This window comes from Sminthopsis crassicaudata, chromosome 1 (genome assembly GCF_048593235.1).
Source record: "Sminthopsis crassicaudata isolate SCR6 chromosome 1, ASM4859323v1, whole genome shotgun sequence".
NCBI classification, from domain to species: Eukaryota; Metazoa; Chordata; class Mammalia; order Dasyuromorphia; family Dasyuridae; genus Sminthopsis; species Sminthopsis crassicaudata.
Genome location: NC_133617.1, coordinates 485,372,751 through 485,388,535, shown reverse-complemented (window position 1 = coordinate 485,388,535; position 15,785 = coordinate 485,372,751). Strand labels below are relative to the sequence as shown.

The 15,785-nt window shown below is 49.0% G+C and overlaps 1 protein-coding gene and 1 long non-coding RNA gene across 2 annotated transcripts in view; one reads left to right on the top strand and one right to left on the bottom strand.

The window, feature by feature from the left end:
• Positions 1 to 2,071: 2,071 nt before the first annotated feature.
• On the bottom strand, positions 2,072 to 8,365 carry LOC141550500 (uncharacterized). The gene is made up of 2 exons (XR_012484609.1): positions 5,238 to 8,365; positions 2,072 to 4,633 (listed from the first exon to the last, which is right to left on the bottom strand). It is a non-coding gene; the product is annotated as an uncharacterized LOC141550500 (long non-coding RNA).
• A 2,303-nt stretch (positions 8,366 to 10,668) lies between these two features.
• TNRC18 (trinucleotide repeat containing 18) overlaps positions 10,669 to 15,785 on the top strand; it is a 154,862-nt gene continuing 149,745 nt past the window's right edge. Inside the window, 3 exon segments of the mRNA XM_074281226.1 lie at positions 10,669 to 11,041; positions 13,379 to 13,597; positions 13,599 to 13,767. Of these exon segments, the coding sequence (XP_074137327.1) occupies positions 13,553 to 13,597; positions 13,599 to 13,767 (214 nt within the window). The 5' untranslated portion in view covers positions 10,669 to 11,041; positions 13,379 to 13,552.

Genomic DNA, 15,785 nt, shown 5'->3' with positions numbered 1-15,785 from the left:
TGGGAAGGGTGGTGAATTTCCACTGTAATTGGCAGCCCAGAGCAGAAGGACTGAGGGGAAAAGCCGGCACGTATCGGGTGTCCCAGGCCCTGAGTCGGAGGATATACGATCCTAGGGGCTGCGGGGAGCTCGGAAGTCCTCCAGCGCAGCCCTTCACAGATAAGGAAACTGAGGTTTCCTCTTGCTTAAGGTCACTGCGGTAGTGAGCACCGAAGGTGGTATTTGAACCCAGGTCCTTTGAATTGACGATCCACGCTCTTTCTTTCAAGGCCGGCCTTGAGGAGTCAGTTCTCGGCGCTTTTGCGGGAGACAGCGGGGTGCAAGCACAGATCGCAGTATGGCTAAGGGTTGCGGGCGCAGTAATCAGAGCTCGTTCCCGCAGTCACTTCCCTCACCCCCCAGCCCAGCCCAGCTCTGCTTAGCTTAATAGCACAGCAGGGGCTGAGGGCAGGACTCCGGCGGCGCGCTCTGACACTCAAGCAAAGGTTACACTGATTGGCATCTCACGCGGAGTCAAAGGCTCGGCCGAGTTTGGCAAGAGGCCTCTAAGGTCACCCCCTCTCCCTAGCCCGGGATGTGAGAGGCCCGAGCCAGGCTGGGCCGGGCTCACAAGGCTAAACAGAGCTCGTGAAGGGAATATTTAGGATGCCCGAGGTGTGGGCAGAAATGAGCCGGACTGAGAGTCTTCCTCCCTCCCCCCCATTGGGGTGGGACTGCCTGGGGGAGGCGCCGGGATAGGCGGCCAAAGGCTGCAGATGCTCTCGGGCGCCTATGGGGTTAGGGGGTGGGGTGGGGTGGCGTGAAGGGTCGCTCTCAGCTGTCCAAAGCCCGGGACGGTTGGAGGACTCTGCCGGCATGCTTGGAGCGCCGGACTGCTGGGATTCGGGGCTGGGGGCACAGAGAGGGGAAATCGCAGCTATTAATACAGTCAGGTCTGATCCCTGGCGGCCCCCAAGGAGAAGAGGCGCCCCAGCAGCTTCCTCCAGGTTTGGCCGCTGCAGCTATTTCTGGGCTGGAATCCGCAGCGCGCACTCCCCAGTTGCCTGCCCGAGGTTGGCCGAGAACTAGCGATGGGTGATAGCGGTGGCCCAGACCGCAGCAGGCTGAAAGCACGGGGAGAAATCGGAACTAGGGCCGGCGCCAACGCCCGCTGCCTCCTCCGCCTCTCCGGGAGGGTCAAATGCCTTCCATTTTGGCTTCTCCCTAAGCTAAAGCTAGCTGGGAAGAGCCTTTTCACGACATATAGGCAATAACACATACATCTACAAATACGGATCCTCCCCACTCACATATAACCCCCCCCCATAATTACACATGTGTGTATAACTGTACACAAACCTGAATACCGTTTTTCTTTCAAGATTTGGCTGGGTGGGGGAGAGCGGAAGGGAGAGACACACTGGCGGAGGTGATAGGATGTCAGGGGCTACTCTTTCTTAAATCTCTTCCACTCCCTCATCCCTCTACAAGGGTCCACAGGGTTAAGAAATGCAAGTTGCTTAAGGTTGCCGGGAGCCCTTCAGCCAAGCCAGTCCCTGGGGAACCGGGCCGCCTGGCTGATTTATTGGCGGTTTATTTGGAGAAACGCTATCTTCGATTCTGTGTAAAAATGTGTGTACTGGAATGTAACCTTGGGCTGGAAACTGCGGAATTTTTTTTAAGAGTGGGGGAGAGGAGAGAAGGAAGTTGCTTCTCCATTGGATTCCAAATCTGGGTTTTCCAGTTCCTTGAGGGTTCTGGTTTAAATAGTAGTGGTTTAAGACAAAGATAGAGGCAGCCAACTTCTGAATTCCTTTCTCTCTGACACCCGCTGAGCAAGTCCTGTAAGATCTTGTCCAGCAGCCCTTAAATCCCTGTCCCTTTAGCAAAAACAGACAGCGAGAAAAAAATGTAATTTTAAAAATATACCCATAGTGGTTGGAAATGTGGTTTAAAGCAGATGCGAAATCCATAGAGACTGGTTTCTGTGGCAGAGACACCTGGGAGAACTTCGCTTAATTCATTGATCAGTGTTTCTAAAAGCACGGGGCCCAATGCACCCCGGACATCTGTCAGTCAGTGTATCTTGATGGCCCATCTGTGAGTTTCTGAATGATTACTTTCCCTAGATTTTTTTTTTTTTTTTTTTTGAAACATTTAGATTTCAGCCTTCTGGCTTTATCAGTGACTGATGGTGTTTGCTGTTTAAAAAAAGGGGGGGGGGGAGGAAGGAAATGTTAACTATCTCCCCTCTCTGAAAAAATACTGGGAAAAAAACCATAAGAAAATAAGGCAAAAGAAAAGATAAGGGAGTATTTTGCTGTCCCCAGAATTCCTGTATCTTGAGTCTTTAACGTAGAGGTCACAAGATGTAATGGCATTTCCCCCCCCCTCAGCTGGTAGGCAGAGTAATGCAAAATAATTCGTGATGGAATTAATTAAGAGAAAATAAACTCTCTCTGGATTTATATACTAGGTTCCCCAGGCACAGCTGACTACGTGTTGATGTTTTTCCACCTTTATACCCAGGGAAAAAACTGAGAAGAGAAATGTTTTTATCTCTGTCCATGAACTAGGCTTTAGAATCAATGGACTGTTTTCTCAGACTTCCAAATTTACAGAATTATAAATACTTGTGGTGAATTACAACCCTTGAAGCAAAAGAATCCAGCCCCAGGGCCTTGGGACTCTCAAAAGATGTAAACAAGAAGATTTTCAAGAAAGGCAGGAATTTTGAAAGTTCTCAGGCTATTGCCAGTTTTACAGGTCAACTGATAGTGACATGGAAATCTGGATGTTACCATCCTTGGTTTGTTTTTTGGAGTTTATTGTGTCGATCTAAATATTTCTGTCTGGGTTCAGGTGGAATTCAGCTCCATGTGAGTGAGAAATAGGGTATCAGTGAGGTGGATGGGTCAGCGGCCATGGAAAAGGGAGATTAGTCAAGTGCATTTTGGAGATTTTATCAAGATATTCGTGAAAGAATTTTCCAACCTCCCTCTCCACCAGCTTTGTCTGAGGTCAAGAAACAGTGAAGAAAACTAAAGGATAAGAGTTAAGTCAAAAATCGGATAAGAATGGAAACATTAGATGAAGACCAACCCAGATTAACCGTGTAATTTATCTCTCAAGTCAAGGGTATCCTCCCTGTTCTATCCCAAACCTTTAGGGGTGACCTCTTCCATTATATTTCCGATCCAGAATGAATCCAAACCCGCCTGGCTTGGATAGGGTGGAAATGGAACTTCTGGAACTGGCAATTCTTGCAGCTCCCTCCACTCCACTGTATTTGGGGCGACTAGTCTGTGTAGTCTACGGCTGCCCCTTTGGACTTGTAGCTCAGCTCCCAAGGGCGGCTGTGGATAGGCAGACCCATATGGACGCGGCACAGATCTCAAAGCGGCTGGGTCCTCTCTCCCTTTATCATGCAGCTGTCCCAGTCTTCCTCCTTGCTGGGACAACTTCAGGCCCCAACGAGGAAGTGATTGAGTCAGACCGAGCCTCAGAAGCCGATTCCGGAGACTCCAGTCTCCCCTTGGGGTCCTGTGGGGCCTCGGTGCAGACAAGAGCGCCTTGACACCCGTGGGCTCAGAAGGTAGACTACACAGAGGACACTCATTGAGTGTCGGCCTTCCAGCTAGGCTTTACCCCGGAACTTTTCGCCTTCGGATTCTACAGCAAAACGAATTACAGTGCCGCTGTTCAAGCTCCCTAACCTCCCTCAGCTCGGTACGGATGGGGGACCCACAAGCCTTAGAGACTTTCTTGGTTCGGAATGAAAGGTCTCCGGGGAAGGGGAGGGGGGAAGGAAGGAAATCAATTTGTTCGCTCCTCTCCTGTAGAAGCTTTGGGGCTACCGAAGTCAGCCGCCCAGGCTTATCTACTAAGCTCCAGCCCGCCCGGGCCCCAAACTCTAGTCGCCCGGATTTATCTTCCGAGGAGATCCTTTCCTCTTGTGTACGGAATGTTAACTAGGGTAGCTGCTGTGGAATCCGACAGACCAGAGGATGGAGTCGGAAGGCGGAGAGGGTGACCGATTTCTGGCTAAGAAAAATTATCCTCTCTCACAAGAGTGGAAGGAAGAGCTTGGGCTCAATGCCCTGGTTACCAGGTGCCGAAATGGGCCAGGAAAAACTACTTAGGCTCGGAACTATGCACCGACTACCGAGCTCTAGGGACTGGGGATAGCCCTATCTGAATTGACTTGAAGGGGGGGAACTGAGGGACTGAAGCTTGGGAGCAAAGCCTATCTCCAGTAACCCCAGATCCCGTATTCCCTCTCAGTCCATACCACTCCCGGCCCAAACCGGTAAGAAACCCCAGCCGTTTCGGCTTGATCCAAGCGTCCCCTTGGGGGGGACCAGATTCTGTTTTCCCTCTACGCCTCCCACCCACGGTCCTAGCTCGGAGTTTTGGGGAGGGGACAAGTAGTGAAAGTCGAAGATGTCCACTAATTCCAGACAAGAAGTTGAGCATGGGGGAAGAGCTGGAAGAAAGGAGAGGAACTCGTAGAAGCTAACACAAGATTTATGGCTGAAACTGTCCTCCCTCGGCGAGGAGTCTTTAATTCCTTTCCAATCAAAACAGAGTTGAGTGTAAGACCCGGCCGGGCGTTGGGATGGGGGCTGAAGCTTCGGCTCACGCCAGGTCCTTTCTAAAGACAAACAGGGGGGAGGTGAAACTCTAGCGATCCCCCAAACCGCTTGGCCTCCCTCTTACGCCAAACCTATTCAGGGCAACGCGCTGCTCTCTTCCCGATGGACCCATTTTCACTTTGCCAAAGGGACCATGGGAGGGGTGCAGACGCTGGCTGTGCTTCTCCGGGTCTTCCCTAAGAATAAGAGAAGTAGGTAGAAAGAACTGGAGACTGCAGCCCCGGTTTAGAAGCTAGTCTCCGCTAAGTAGTCTCTGGACTCCATTGGAGGCCCCTAAGGCCTCACTTCGGCCAATCTCCGAATAAACACAGCAAGCAGGAAAGTCAGAGGTACTTGGACCTCCTAGTTTAAAGAGCTGGAGGAATGAGGATTGGGGAAAGCAAAAAAAAAAAAAAAAAATCCCCCCAAAACCCCCAAAAACTTTACAAATCGCCTCCCCTTTCCTTCCCCAAACGCAGTGAGATTACAGTGTGTTTTGTCCAGGACAACAACTTGGAAAAACCCAGATTTAGATTTGGAATAAAAAAAATCTCAGTTTTATAATTAACCCCAAACTTTTTGATTCTGGAATTAAATAAATGCTTTCGTTTATCGGGATACAACCTTTAGGCGAACAGTCTTGGGTCCCTCAGCCAGGAAATGACCGCGTCATTTTTTAAGGCTCCATTTTGGGATTTGCAAAGTTTTTAGCCAGTAAGCATTGTTTACGCCACAGGGCATCGCCGCCCAGGCACTGGGAAGCCCAGTGGAGAGCCCCAGAGGGAGGTTGGAAGGACAGGGGTGCTCTACGGCAGTCGCCCAGCACCGGGTTATTTGGGTAGGGCAGGAGTAAGTGCCCTTGAGTCTACAAAGAATGGGGGGCTGGGCTAGATTGGGGGGGAAGAGACTGGAAGACGGACTAGTCACTAGATTTTAGAGCTGTTAGGAACCTTGGAGAAGCTCGTTCGGATTCGGAGATGAAGACTGCGTTAGTTTTCCTTTTTTCCAAGGTGAATGAGAAGGGACAGAGGCTGAGGCTGACGACGGCGACAGGCAGCGAGGAGAGATTCCTATCTGGTCCCCGGGCCGAGAGGATTGCGCCGTGGGAAACAAAAGAGCCGTTTCTCCCCTGCTAAGCCAAGCAACAACTGGGGGGGGAGGGGAGGAGGAGGCTGTGGATATGAGTGTAAAAGCCTCAAGGTTGGCTTGTCCTTTGATTTAAAAAGGGGGGGGGGGGAGTATTTTGTCAACCCAGCTGGGGCATGGTTACGTGTTTATGCTACATTCCGTCAGAAAAAAAGGCCCCCACAGTTCCGAATAGACCGCAGCGAAACAAAAGAAGGGCTTAATCTAATTAACACAGCCCGAGAAGGGAGCTGGGACTGGGGAGAAGGGTGGTGGGAGAGGGGCTGGGAGCTATCGAATGCACTTTCCCTCCAAGGATTTTATTTGGAGAAAGCAAATTCAGGTCCGAAGGGCGGTTATACTCACCCCTTTCTCTACTCCCTCATCCACCCTTTCTCGGGAGTGCGCAGCTTGGGGGGAGTGGGGGAGCGGGGAAGACAAAAGGGGAAAACCTAACCCAACCATTGAAACAATTTGCCTAAGTCTTATCAAGTCCATTTGAAAACAAAACAAATAAAACTAACTCTTAAGCCATAGCTCTCCCAGCCAGCGTGCAAGGCGAGTGGAAGTTGGGATGGAGGTGCTGGTAGTGCGGGGGTGGCGAGTTGCACTGGGACTTGTAAAGCTGAACGTTTCAGCTCGGAAAATGGCTGTTGTGAAGTCGAGCACAATCCTGTCCCCGCTCCCGGAGGCTTGGGAGAAGCGGGGGGTGGGGGGTGAAGAGAGAGAGGAAGAAATTACAAGATCTAGTTTTTAAATTTAGGTTTTCGGGTAGTGGAGGGGGGAGAAGGCGGGGGCAACACACCAAACACAACCCACAATTTTCAAGCGAGGAGAGTAGAGCGAAGCCAATGATTAACACCCCAGCCACCCCGCTCCCCACCCCCAAATAAATAAAAAGAAATTCAAACGCCCGCTAGAAGGAGAAGGAGCGGAGCAGCAAGAGCCCTGCTGAACCAGCCGCGGGTGGACGCGTTATTCAACACTGTACAAGCTCTCTCGCTTGCCTGCTTTGCTTATTGGCGGGGGTTGGGGGGGGGCACTCCATTCCTCTTATACAACACAAGCAACCCTCGTTCATTCCACACTTACACCTCCCCTTCCCCTCCCCCCCACAATCGGTTGTTGTTTTTTTTTTTTTTTCACTACATTCCCTGCAAAGCTCCTGGCTTCGGTTTCCCCACCCAACCTACAAGATGGCTCCCAGCTGCTGTTTACCAGACTGACTGCAGCAAAAGGGGGGGCGGGGGGCCGCAGGAAGAGAGAAGGAAAAAAAGGGCTTAATTCAAGTCGTGACTTCACTATCGGTGGCAAAGATCAAGGCAATTAAACATTCGCCACGGAATCAGACCTCGTTTCTTCGGGGAGGGCCCGATCTTGCATCAACAACCGTATTATGCACACACACATATTTAGGTCCTACATAAACATGCCAGCCAGCTTGTTTACTGCTCTAGTGTTAACAGGATCTGTTTTGCATGTTTTCCTCACCCCAGTGTATCCCCACCCTATTCACACACGCCCCCACCCTCGGTTAAAAAAAAAAAAAAAACAACTAAAAATCCAACCCTTCAGTCTCTTGTCTAGGTAACCATTTGATTATATAAAACATTCTTCAAAATAGCAGAGGTCTTGGATTTGTGGGGTTTGGAGCGACTAGTCCCGCGAAATATTCTCACTTAAGCTTTTTTTTTTTTTTTTTTAATTGAGGTGTGTGGGGGGAAGGGGAAAAGATAGGTTGGATGACTGACAAAAGAAAGGGGTGTGTATGGAGGGGTTGGGAGAGAGAAAAAAAGATTGATCAACACCGAAATTGCAGCTTTAATGAAATGCAGATTCTCTTTGCCCGCTGATGAGAAACACTTGAAAAATGCAAGCGCCATTGGCAAACTCAAGACAAACAAGCAGAATTTTTATTAGCAACTAAATGATTTATTGCATACATACCCCACCGTCACAATTATAGCGTCTTGTAGCATCCGGGTGTGAAAGCATTAAACATTTATAAAAATATGCTTTCCCTCCATCTTCGTCTTGCCCCCCCCCAACGGTAAGCGATTAAACCCTTATTTCTTCATGTCTGTATATTTTAAATTAAAATTACCTCTATACAAGAATTTAAGACTTTCTCCAGTTTCTGAGTGAGGTCGGGAGAAAAGGGGGGGAGATTCTTAATCTAAATCCCGGTATGTATGGGGGGGGTTGAATTTGCAAGGTTTTCAAAGAATAAAGAACTACTTTTTAAAAAGCTTAGAGAGAGCGCCTGTCACTCATTGCTGCTCCAGTGATCGCTCAAGATCCCTCGGCATTCTGTTCAGGCAGCCATATAAGCTTCAGACTTGCATTAATTTTTCCAGCAATCACCTCCCCCCATCCCAAGTCTCGCACTCTCATTCTCTCAGCACCCCCCACCCCTCCTACCCCTTCCCTCTCCCTTTTCATCGGGAGGATCCTCCTGCTAATTTGGGAGCCGTTCGCTGTAGTGTCCTACCCAAGTCAGTGTCCTTTCCTCCGTCGAGTCCGAAGTGCCTGGGTGATATTTAGATGAGCGCTTCCTTGCTTTTAACATACAGACATTGCTTTCCTCCTTGGCTCATTACTATTTTAGTTTCTTTCTTTCCTCTTCTCTCCCTTCCCCCCACTCCCGCCTCCCGCCTCCCTCTTCCCTCCCCTCCCCTTCTAGATCTTCTGCTTCCAAAAGAGGGCAGCCTAGAAACCAGCTAGATAGGCTTTGGCGAAGGGCAACTTGAAACTGCCCTCCAGAGACTGAACTTTTTTTTTTAATTTATACTGGAATTAAATTAGACCCCCCTCCCCCGCTCGCGCCACCTCCCCCCTTTTTTCTTTCTAAAAGTCGAGAAAAAAATAGAATGGAGTCGAAGTAGCAGAATGCTCTCTTCTGAAAGTTTAAAAGAAGTGGATATGAAAAATAAAAAAGGATAAAATCCTTAAACTTGCAGTGATTTGGGGAATACTCTGGGGTTCTGAGGCCTTAATTTAAAAAACGACTCAGCTTCCTTTTGTAATCAGAGAACAGGACTTACATCTTCCCCTCAATGTCTTCTTGTTAATTTTATTTAGCTAAAATAAGGAAACAGACGAGCACTAGATTTTTCATTGTGTTCATAGCTACCGTCATCCTTAGACACTCTCCCCCGATTTCTTTTCTCTACAAGAGAAAGCCCCAGATATATCCGAGCAGCTCTTGCTTAACCTCCGCCTGGGAAGTCACGGCGGAGCCCGAGAGGTTCCGCGGTGACTCGGGTGGCTGCTCCGGCTCGGGAACTGCAGGCAGCAGAGCTTCCCTTATTACCGAGTCGCTAGCCCCTTTATTTCCCCTTCTAACCAGGTACGTACTCTCTCCTCTGCAGACAGGCGAGCACGAGAGAGATTTTGCTGAAAGGGCAGTATGGAAAGTACAAAGTCTGGGGAATTGGGGGGACTCTTACCCCTCCTTCCTCTCCCTCCCGTACGAGCGGCCAGTAAAGCAGTTTAGGGGTTTGGCTGCTGCTTTCCTTTAGCTAAACACATCGCCCCCCCCCCCCCCCCCGCCCGTAGTCCACCCCGCCTTCCTTCCAGTAGGGAGCAGAGAATGAGGGGCCGGAGAGCAGGGGGTTGAGAGGAAAAGGGATGGGGATGTGGAGCGGTTGGAGAAGGACCTACGCCAAGAGTTTTTAATATTACAGTTTAATAGGTTTCAGAAGGCCCCGCAGAGAAATGCAAATAGGATGAAATGTCAGAATCAAGTGGGATTCTGTACTCTAGCTCAGCCGCTTTAATCCTGTTTTCTGCTCAGATTTTTTTGGGGGGAGGGGTGACGGCGCTTAAAGAGGGGTTTGGGAGGGGCTGGAGGAGGAACGACTGTAAGTGGCTTCTTCGGCTCTAGAGCACATCAGCTTGGGATTGTTTTAGGCAGGGAATACTCTTATCACGCATCCGCACCCCCACCTTCGTTTCTATAGGAACCCCCCCCCTTAGAAGATTATATAGACACTCACCCGCTGTCGCCTTGACCTCTCCAAAATATTAATCATTAACGATCTGACACTGCGTTAAAGGGAGGGACCGGGACTAGGAAAACTGCGTTTGCTTCCCCCCTGCCCCCCACCAGAGAGAATGAATGGTGGCTTTGTAAAGAAAAAATAAATCACGTCGCTTCCTCCCTCCTATTCTACACACAATTGGATTGTTACTGCACCGTCCTCCATGGTTGTGCAACTTGGAAAAGATCTGGGGGAAAAAGGAGATGTATTTTCTGTGTGTGTGTGTGTGTGTGTGTGTGTGTGTGATATGAGGAGGAGGGAGGGAAAGACTAAAGAGAACAGGGGGTTAGGGAAAAGCAAAGCAAACGGCCTCAGAGCTCTCCTTTCTCCCCTGGTTCCTCTGGATCCTACAAACTCTGTAGTCCTCGTCCCTTTGCCAGGTCCCCAGTACGCAGGAAATTGACAGCATTCCCATTAAACAGCGGAATGAAAAGAACTGAATTGCAGCTACAACCATCTTCTACTATTTTGATCAGTCAGCCCAGACTGGGAGGGGGTGGGGGAGGAAGAGGGAGGAGGAGGAGGAGGAGGGCAAGGGCGGGCGGGGGGGGGGGTCCACTGGTGGAGAGGGGAGGGCTGCCTGGAAACGGCCGGGAAAAATTCTCACCACCAGTTTTGATCATTCAGCCCCGCCGAGGGGAGCCTGGAAACTGCTCGAGCCCCTTGGTCCATAATTGGTTTTATAGGAATGGCTGAGGGCCAAAGTGTTTACATGAGCGTGATTGGCAGCGTAGGGAGCCAATGAGAGGTTTACTATGAGATCCTGGCTGGCCAACTCGGGAGGAGGAGGGAGCAGGGGAACAATGCTGGTTTCATTGCTAAAGAGTTGTCCTCCCCCCCCCTCCCGATTTTTTTTTTTTTTTTTTTTTTTTTTTTTTTTTTTTTAGATCCAGCGAGAGGAACTTGAAAGGGGGTTGTGTAATGTACCTTTTCCAATCCCGGGCTGTATATGGAGATTTGGGATTCTTTAAACCAGTGCTACCTGGATTTTATTAAAAAGCGGGGACCTCTGGAGAAAGAAAGCTGGATTTTCCAGGAAAGCAGAGCAAGCCGGGTCGCAGAGCCTGTTTGCTGGAGGGTGGAGGAGTTGGCGAGCCGAACGGATGGACTAAAGGACATTTTCATACCAAAAAAAGGAAAGGCGGGCAAAAAGTCTGAGTTGGATCTAATTCCCCAGAGGGAAACAAGAACGGGGGGCAGGCGGCAGGATGGCCGAGAGGCGAGGCGGTTAGGCGGGAAGGGGATCATCCGCTCCAGCAGGTAGGTTTTTCCCCAGTCTCTTATTTTTTGGAAAGTTAAATAGTTGCTTCTCCCACCGGGTCTCCTACCACAGAGGTTTTACCTGCCCTGCTCAGCCTTCACTTCAACCCTTTCCACCCTCAAAGAACTTGGGAATGCAGGGACTTTTCTGGGATCTGAGCTGCATTGAACTCTTCGACTATTCCCCATTTCCCCCACTTTAGCCCCCTCCCTGAGACTTATCCTTCAGAAAAATGCAACCGGGAAGGGGGGGATCCCCACTCCATTACAAAAACACCCCAGCTTTCCTCCATGCCCCTGCAGGCTGTGAGAGAGATGGGGAGAGGGAGAGACATTTTAGATTATAGGCTGTTTTTAATTAAAAGCCGGAATTCAGCCATTTTAACTGCATTTAAGGGAGAAGAAAAGTAGGAATCATTCAAGGCAGCGCACAGAATGATAAATCAACCCTTTCCATAATCTGAATAAGAAGCTTCAACTTTAAGTCTCCATTTTTTGTCCTGTATCTATCTTTTGAAGATAGTAAAAAAAAAATTTTTTTAATCACGTGAAGCTCATCTACCGCTGTGCTTAAGATGGAAAACATGTATCCAAGGTTGTGATATTAGATTTTTAAAAGTAAATGTTTCATCTGGTAACCAGAGAATAGGAGAGAGGGGAGGGGGACGAGGGACGGATGAGCTGTTTGTAAGTAAAAACCAGGTTAAAATAAGAAACCATTAACAAAGCTGGTAAGAGAAGCCCTGGTAAATGACTGGAGGTAGATATTTTTGGTTCAGGGTATTTTAAGCTTAAATTATGTGCAAGTCCAAAGGGAAGGAGAATGTGGCAAACTCCCTGCTAGTATTTACTCTGTAGATAAGACACCAGCAAAACCGAATACTGGAGACTTGTCCTGGGGATGTGGGACTCTTAAGACTGGGGAGGGGTTTGGGTTAGTTTGTTCGGGGGAGATAGCTACTGGGGTTTTTTGTATAGTTAAAAAGAAAAACACAATATAAAACATTTCGGCTGTTTGTAATTGCCCATCCCGCTTGCGTTTGAAAAGAGAGGGAAAATGTATCCAAACTGATTCTCCCTTCCCCCAAGAAATCAGCAAAGGACAAATCTTTTAAACAAACAGCTTTAAATTGGAACTTCGGGAATATTTACCAAACTTGGGGGTGGGGAGGACGGAGGAGGAGGATACTCCCTCTATTGAGAATTTTAGGAGTCAGATTTTAGGAGGGGAATTTTTTTTTCAAGTTTATTTTTTTTTTCGAGGGTGACTGAAGTAGACTTGATACCATCACCCACCCACCCTTAAGCCCTTCAATTGCCCACCGCCATCCTCCAGGTTAGGGTTAGCGACCTTCCTTTTCCATACAGAGTTTCAACGAAAATGAAACCATAGCCTGTCCTGTTTTATTTTAAAATTTTCTACAAATCCTAGGGTTAGAATATATGCCACGTCTCACGGAATTTTCTGAGACAATCTTGTCACAGGAGAGGAAGGAAAGAAGAAAAATCCCGACTTGATTAATAAAACCACTTTAAAACCCTTGCCCCCACTAGTTCAGAAGAATGGGAATCTGCTTTTGGTGGATTCGGGAAAAAATAAAATTCTAAAAGGGGGAAAAAAAGGGGAGATGATTTAAACTAAAGAACTAACAAGGTTAAATATTAAACTTGTTCCACCAGATACTAAGCAAATGTTTAATGAGATATTTTAATCTTCAGAAGCAAAAGATTTCACAGTTTTTAAAGCTGAAACATGTGACATTTTGGAATAAAACATTTCAGCGGGTGGGATCTGGTCTTTCCGAGAGAAGCAATACTAGCCTTTCCTTCTCTGGTTTAGGATTTCTAGAGAAAGGGAAAGGGAGGGGGGAAAGCCTATGAAAACTGCCCTGGAGATTGTGTGTGTGTGTCGAGGGGAGTTTAAAAAAAAAAAAAAAGCTATCTTCATTTTAAATAATATTTTGAAAGTCTGGATCTGAGGAAGACCGAACGGGTAGAAAGCAGTGGTGATTTTTAAAAATTGAAATGCGATGCTCCTCTTATATATATATATTTTTGGCTACGGAAATACCCGCTGGGTCTAATGAACTGCCTTGCCCCATTCAGGGGCAAAGGGAGACTTTGGGGAGAAGACACTTGGGAGATTTTTCAGAGTGGTTTCCCTTTTTTGGTGGTGGAAGGGGTGTTGTTTGTTTTTTCTTCGGGCCGGGAGAGTTCCGCGGGCTCCTGCCTACCTGCTGGCCTGGCTCCGAGCGGTGCTGCAGTACGGAGGAGGGAGCGGTAGGAGGAAAGAGCTCTAACTCTAGTGTTTGTGTCTCTGATCTCTCCCCACCGCAGGCAAAGAAAATGCCCCCAGCGGAATCTCCGCCGGCCGAAGACCATGGAACTGCTCCGAGGCTTATATTTTAAACCCCTCTGATTTGGGGTGTGTGGAGGGGGGAGGGGCCCTGGAAGGGGGGGCGCCTGGGGAGGGGTGGAGGAAAACGAAACGGCTTGGAAGTTGGCACTCAGATGATGGATGGCCGAGATTTGGGGCCTCCCCGGTCTGTCCACGGCCCCCCCCCCTCCGCTACTGTCCGGGTTGGCAATGGAGAGCCACCGGGTCGGTGCTGCCACGGCCGGTGGCCGCCTGCCTTCCTCTTCTGGCCACTTGGCCGCCGGGCTGCCGGCTCCTCTGCCGTCGGGAAAGTACATGCCGTCGGGAATCAACCTCCACTCGCACCCGGGTAAGTAAGGTCTGAGGTCCCGGCACTCGACCTCACTTCCCGGTACCGCTTCTGGCCCACTCTGTTTCCCCTTCATTGGAGAGCTGTGGCCTCCCGACCCTCCTGAGTTGCACTGTCCGGAGGTCCCTTCGGATTTCTAAAATCTGATATAAATAAGAACTGCCGACTTGAGGCAAAGGGGATCTTGGAAGATCCAGTATTAGAATATTGGGAAGGGGAACAGGGGAAAAATTCTGATAGGATTTCATTCTTTCAAGTAAATAAATGCACTTGGAAATCTTCCCTGTCTGCTGCTTCTGCAACACTTTCAGTCCACTTGGGAGTGTTTCCTTGGAGGATAAGGGAGTCTGAACAGATCATCTCCTGGCTTTAGGGACCGGATCAGAGAGTTGAGCCCCTTCCCAAGAGAAGTATCGGGCATAGATAGCAGCTGATTGTTATTTTGTTAGGATTTCGGAAAAGGAGAAATCTAGATGTTTCATTTCCTTTGGGACAAGGCGGGGACTGGAGAACTCTCGAAAGCTTGAGAATCCTTGGAGGCTTCAGCAAGAGAGTTAGTTCATTTCGTGCCCAGGCTACTCTTGGCTCCACTCGGAGCGAGCCTGGGTTGTTTGGCTGAAGCAGAGAGAGGCTACCGGAGTTAGGATGGGGAAAGGAGACAGCTCTGTTTGTGAAGGAGCTTCCTGGGAAAGGTTTGCCCTCCACTGGAAAAGCATGTGTCCTGGGAATACAGTGGGCAGATGCATCAGGGGCTAGAGATTAATTTACACTGAACCCCTTCTCCTCTCCTCACCCTCTGAGTCTGTCCTGTCCCATAGGGTGCGGCCTCCGACTGGCTTTGGCTTTTCTGCTTAGGGGGAGTTGACCTCCCGGCCCAGCTAGTTGGATATATTCCTGCGGCAGGAACCAGGAAGAGAAAGCCCGGGGCAGAGCGGACTTCGTGGGGATTAAGCCAGGTCCAGGATCCTTAAGAAGTCTCGGTTTACTATATCCTTCCTACCCAGTCCCCGGCTGGGAGAGCTGGTTGACTGCTTTGTGACCTACCGCTGGGGACTGAAACTTTGGGTAGGGTAGGGATAATTCCTAGGCAGCTTTTTGAGGCAAGTCCAACCCGAAGAGTGTCGTTTTCAATTTTAGAGCATTTTAAGATACAAAGAGAAAAATCCCGCAAAAATCAGAACGATAAAACTTTTTTCTTTGAAAAATATCTTTTCTCATTGACTGCCCTTTTTTCCCTTTAAGATTTGTTTACTAAGATTTTTGGAAGCTCCAGTGTGTTTAATAACATCCAGTCACTCTCCTCTTTGCGACTGTTTCTGTCTCTGAGCTGACTGATTCCCAGATGTTGGGCAGTCAGACTCCTAGCTGTACCGGGACTGAGCTTCAGGACTGCGGGGGAGGGTGGTAGAGGGCTCCACTGACTCGGGGTGGTGAATTGCCTTGTTCGATTGTGGCTCTTTGATGTCGCAGCTGTCGTCTGCAAAGTTGTGCGGAGACCCTCTGCCCTTCTGCGGTTCAAGACTTTTTTTTTCTGGGGTGTGGAGAAAGGGGGTTGCTGTGATGACAATAGACTTTGCTAAGGTGACAAGATTTTGTGTGTGCTGCTGCAATCAACCCTGCCTCCCTTCACCCTTCTGCAATGAATGACTTTGAAATTTTGCAAACCTGATTGCCAACATCTGCAGAGAAGGAAGCTGCCCAGATCGAGGGGAAAGATTTATGGGCTAGGGAATGGTTGGCAGTGCCAATTTTCCAGGTGCTGAAACGAGAGGTGTAAAATGAACAAAGCAATAAAAGTGAGCACATGGGCACCGGTCCCCCTTTCCACCCTTTATCCCCGACCGGCCGGAACTAAATCCAGCTTTCGGCAGTCTCCTCTCGGCTATCTTCTAGTGACCCTCTCCGCTCAACCGAACTAAGACTTACACACGGTTTACTTGAAATTAACTACTTTTGCTCTCTCTGAGCAGGGAGTCCAAGAGCTAGTTGGTCCAACTAACTTGGCCTGGAGAGAGAAG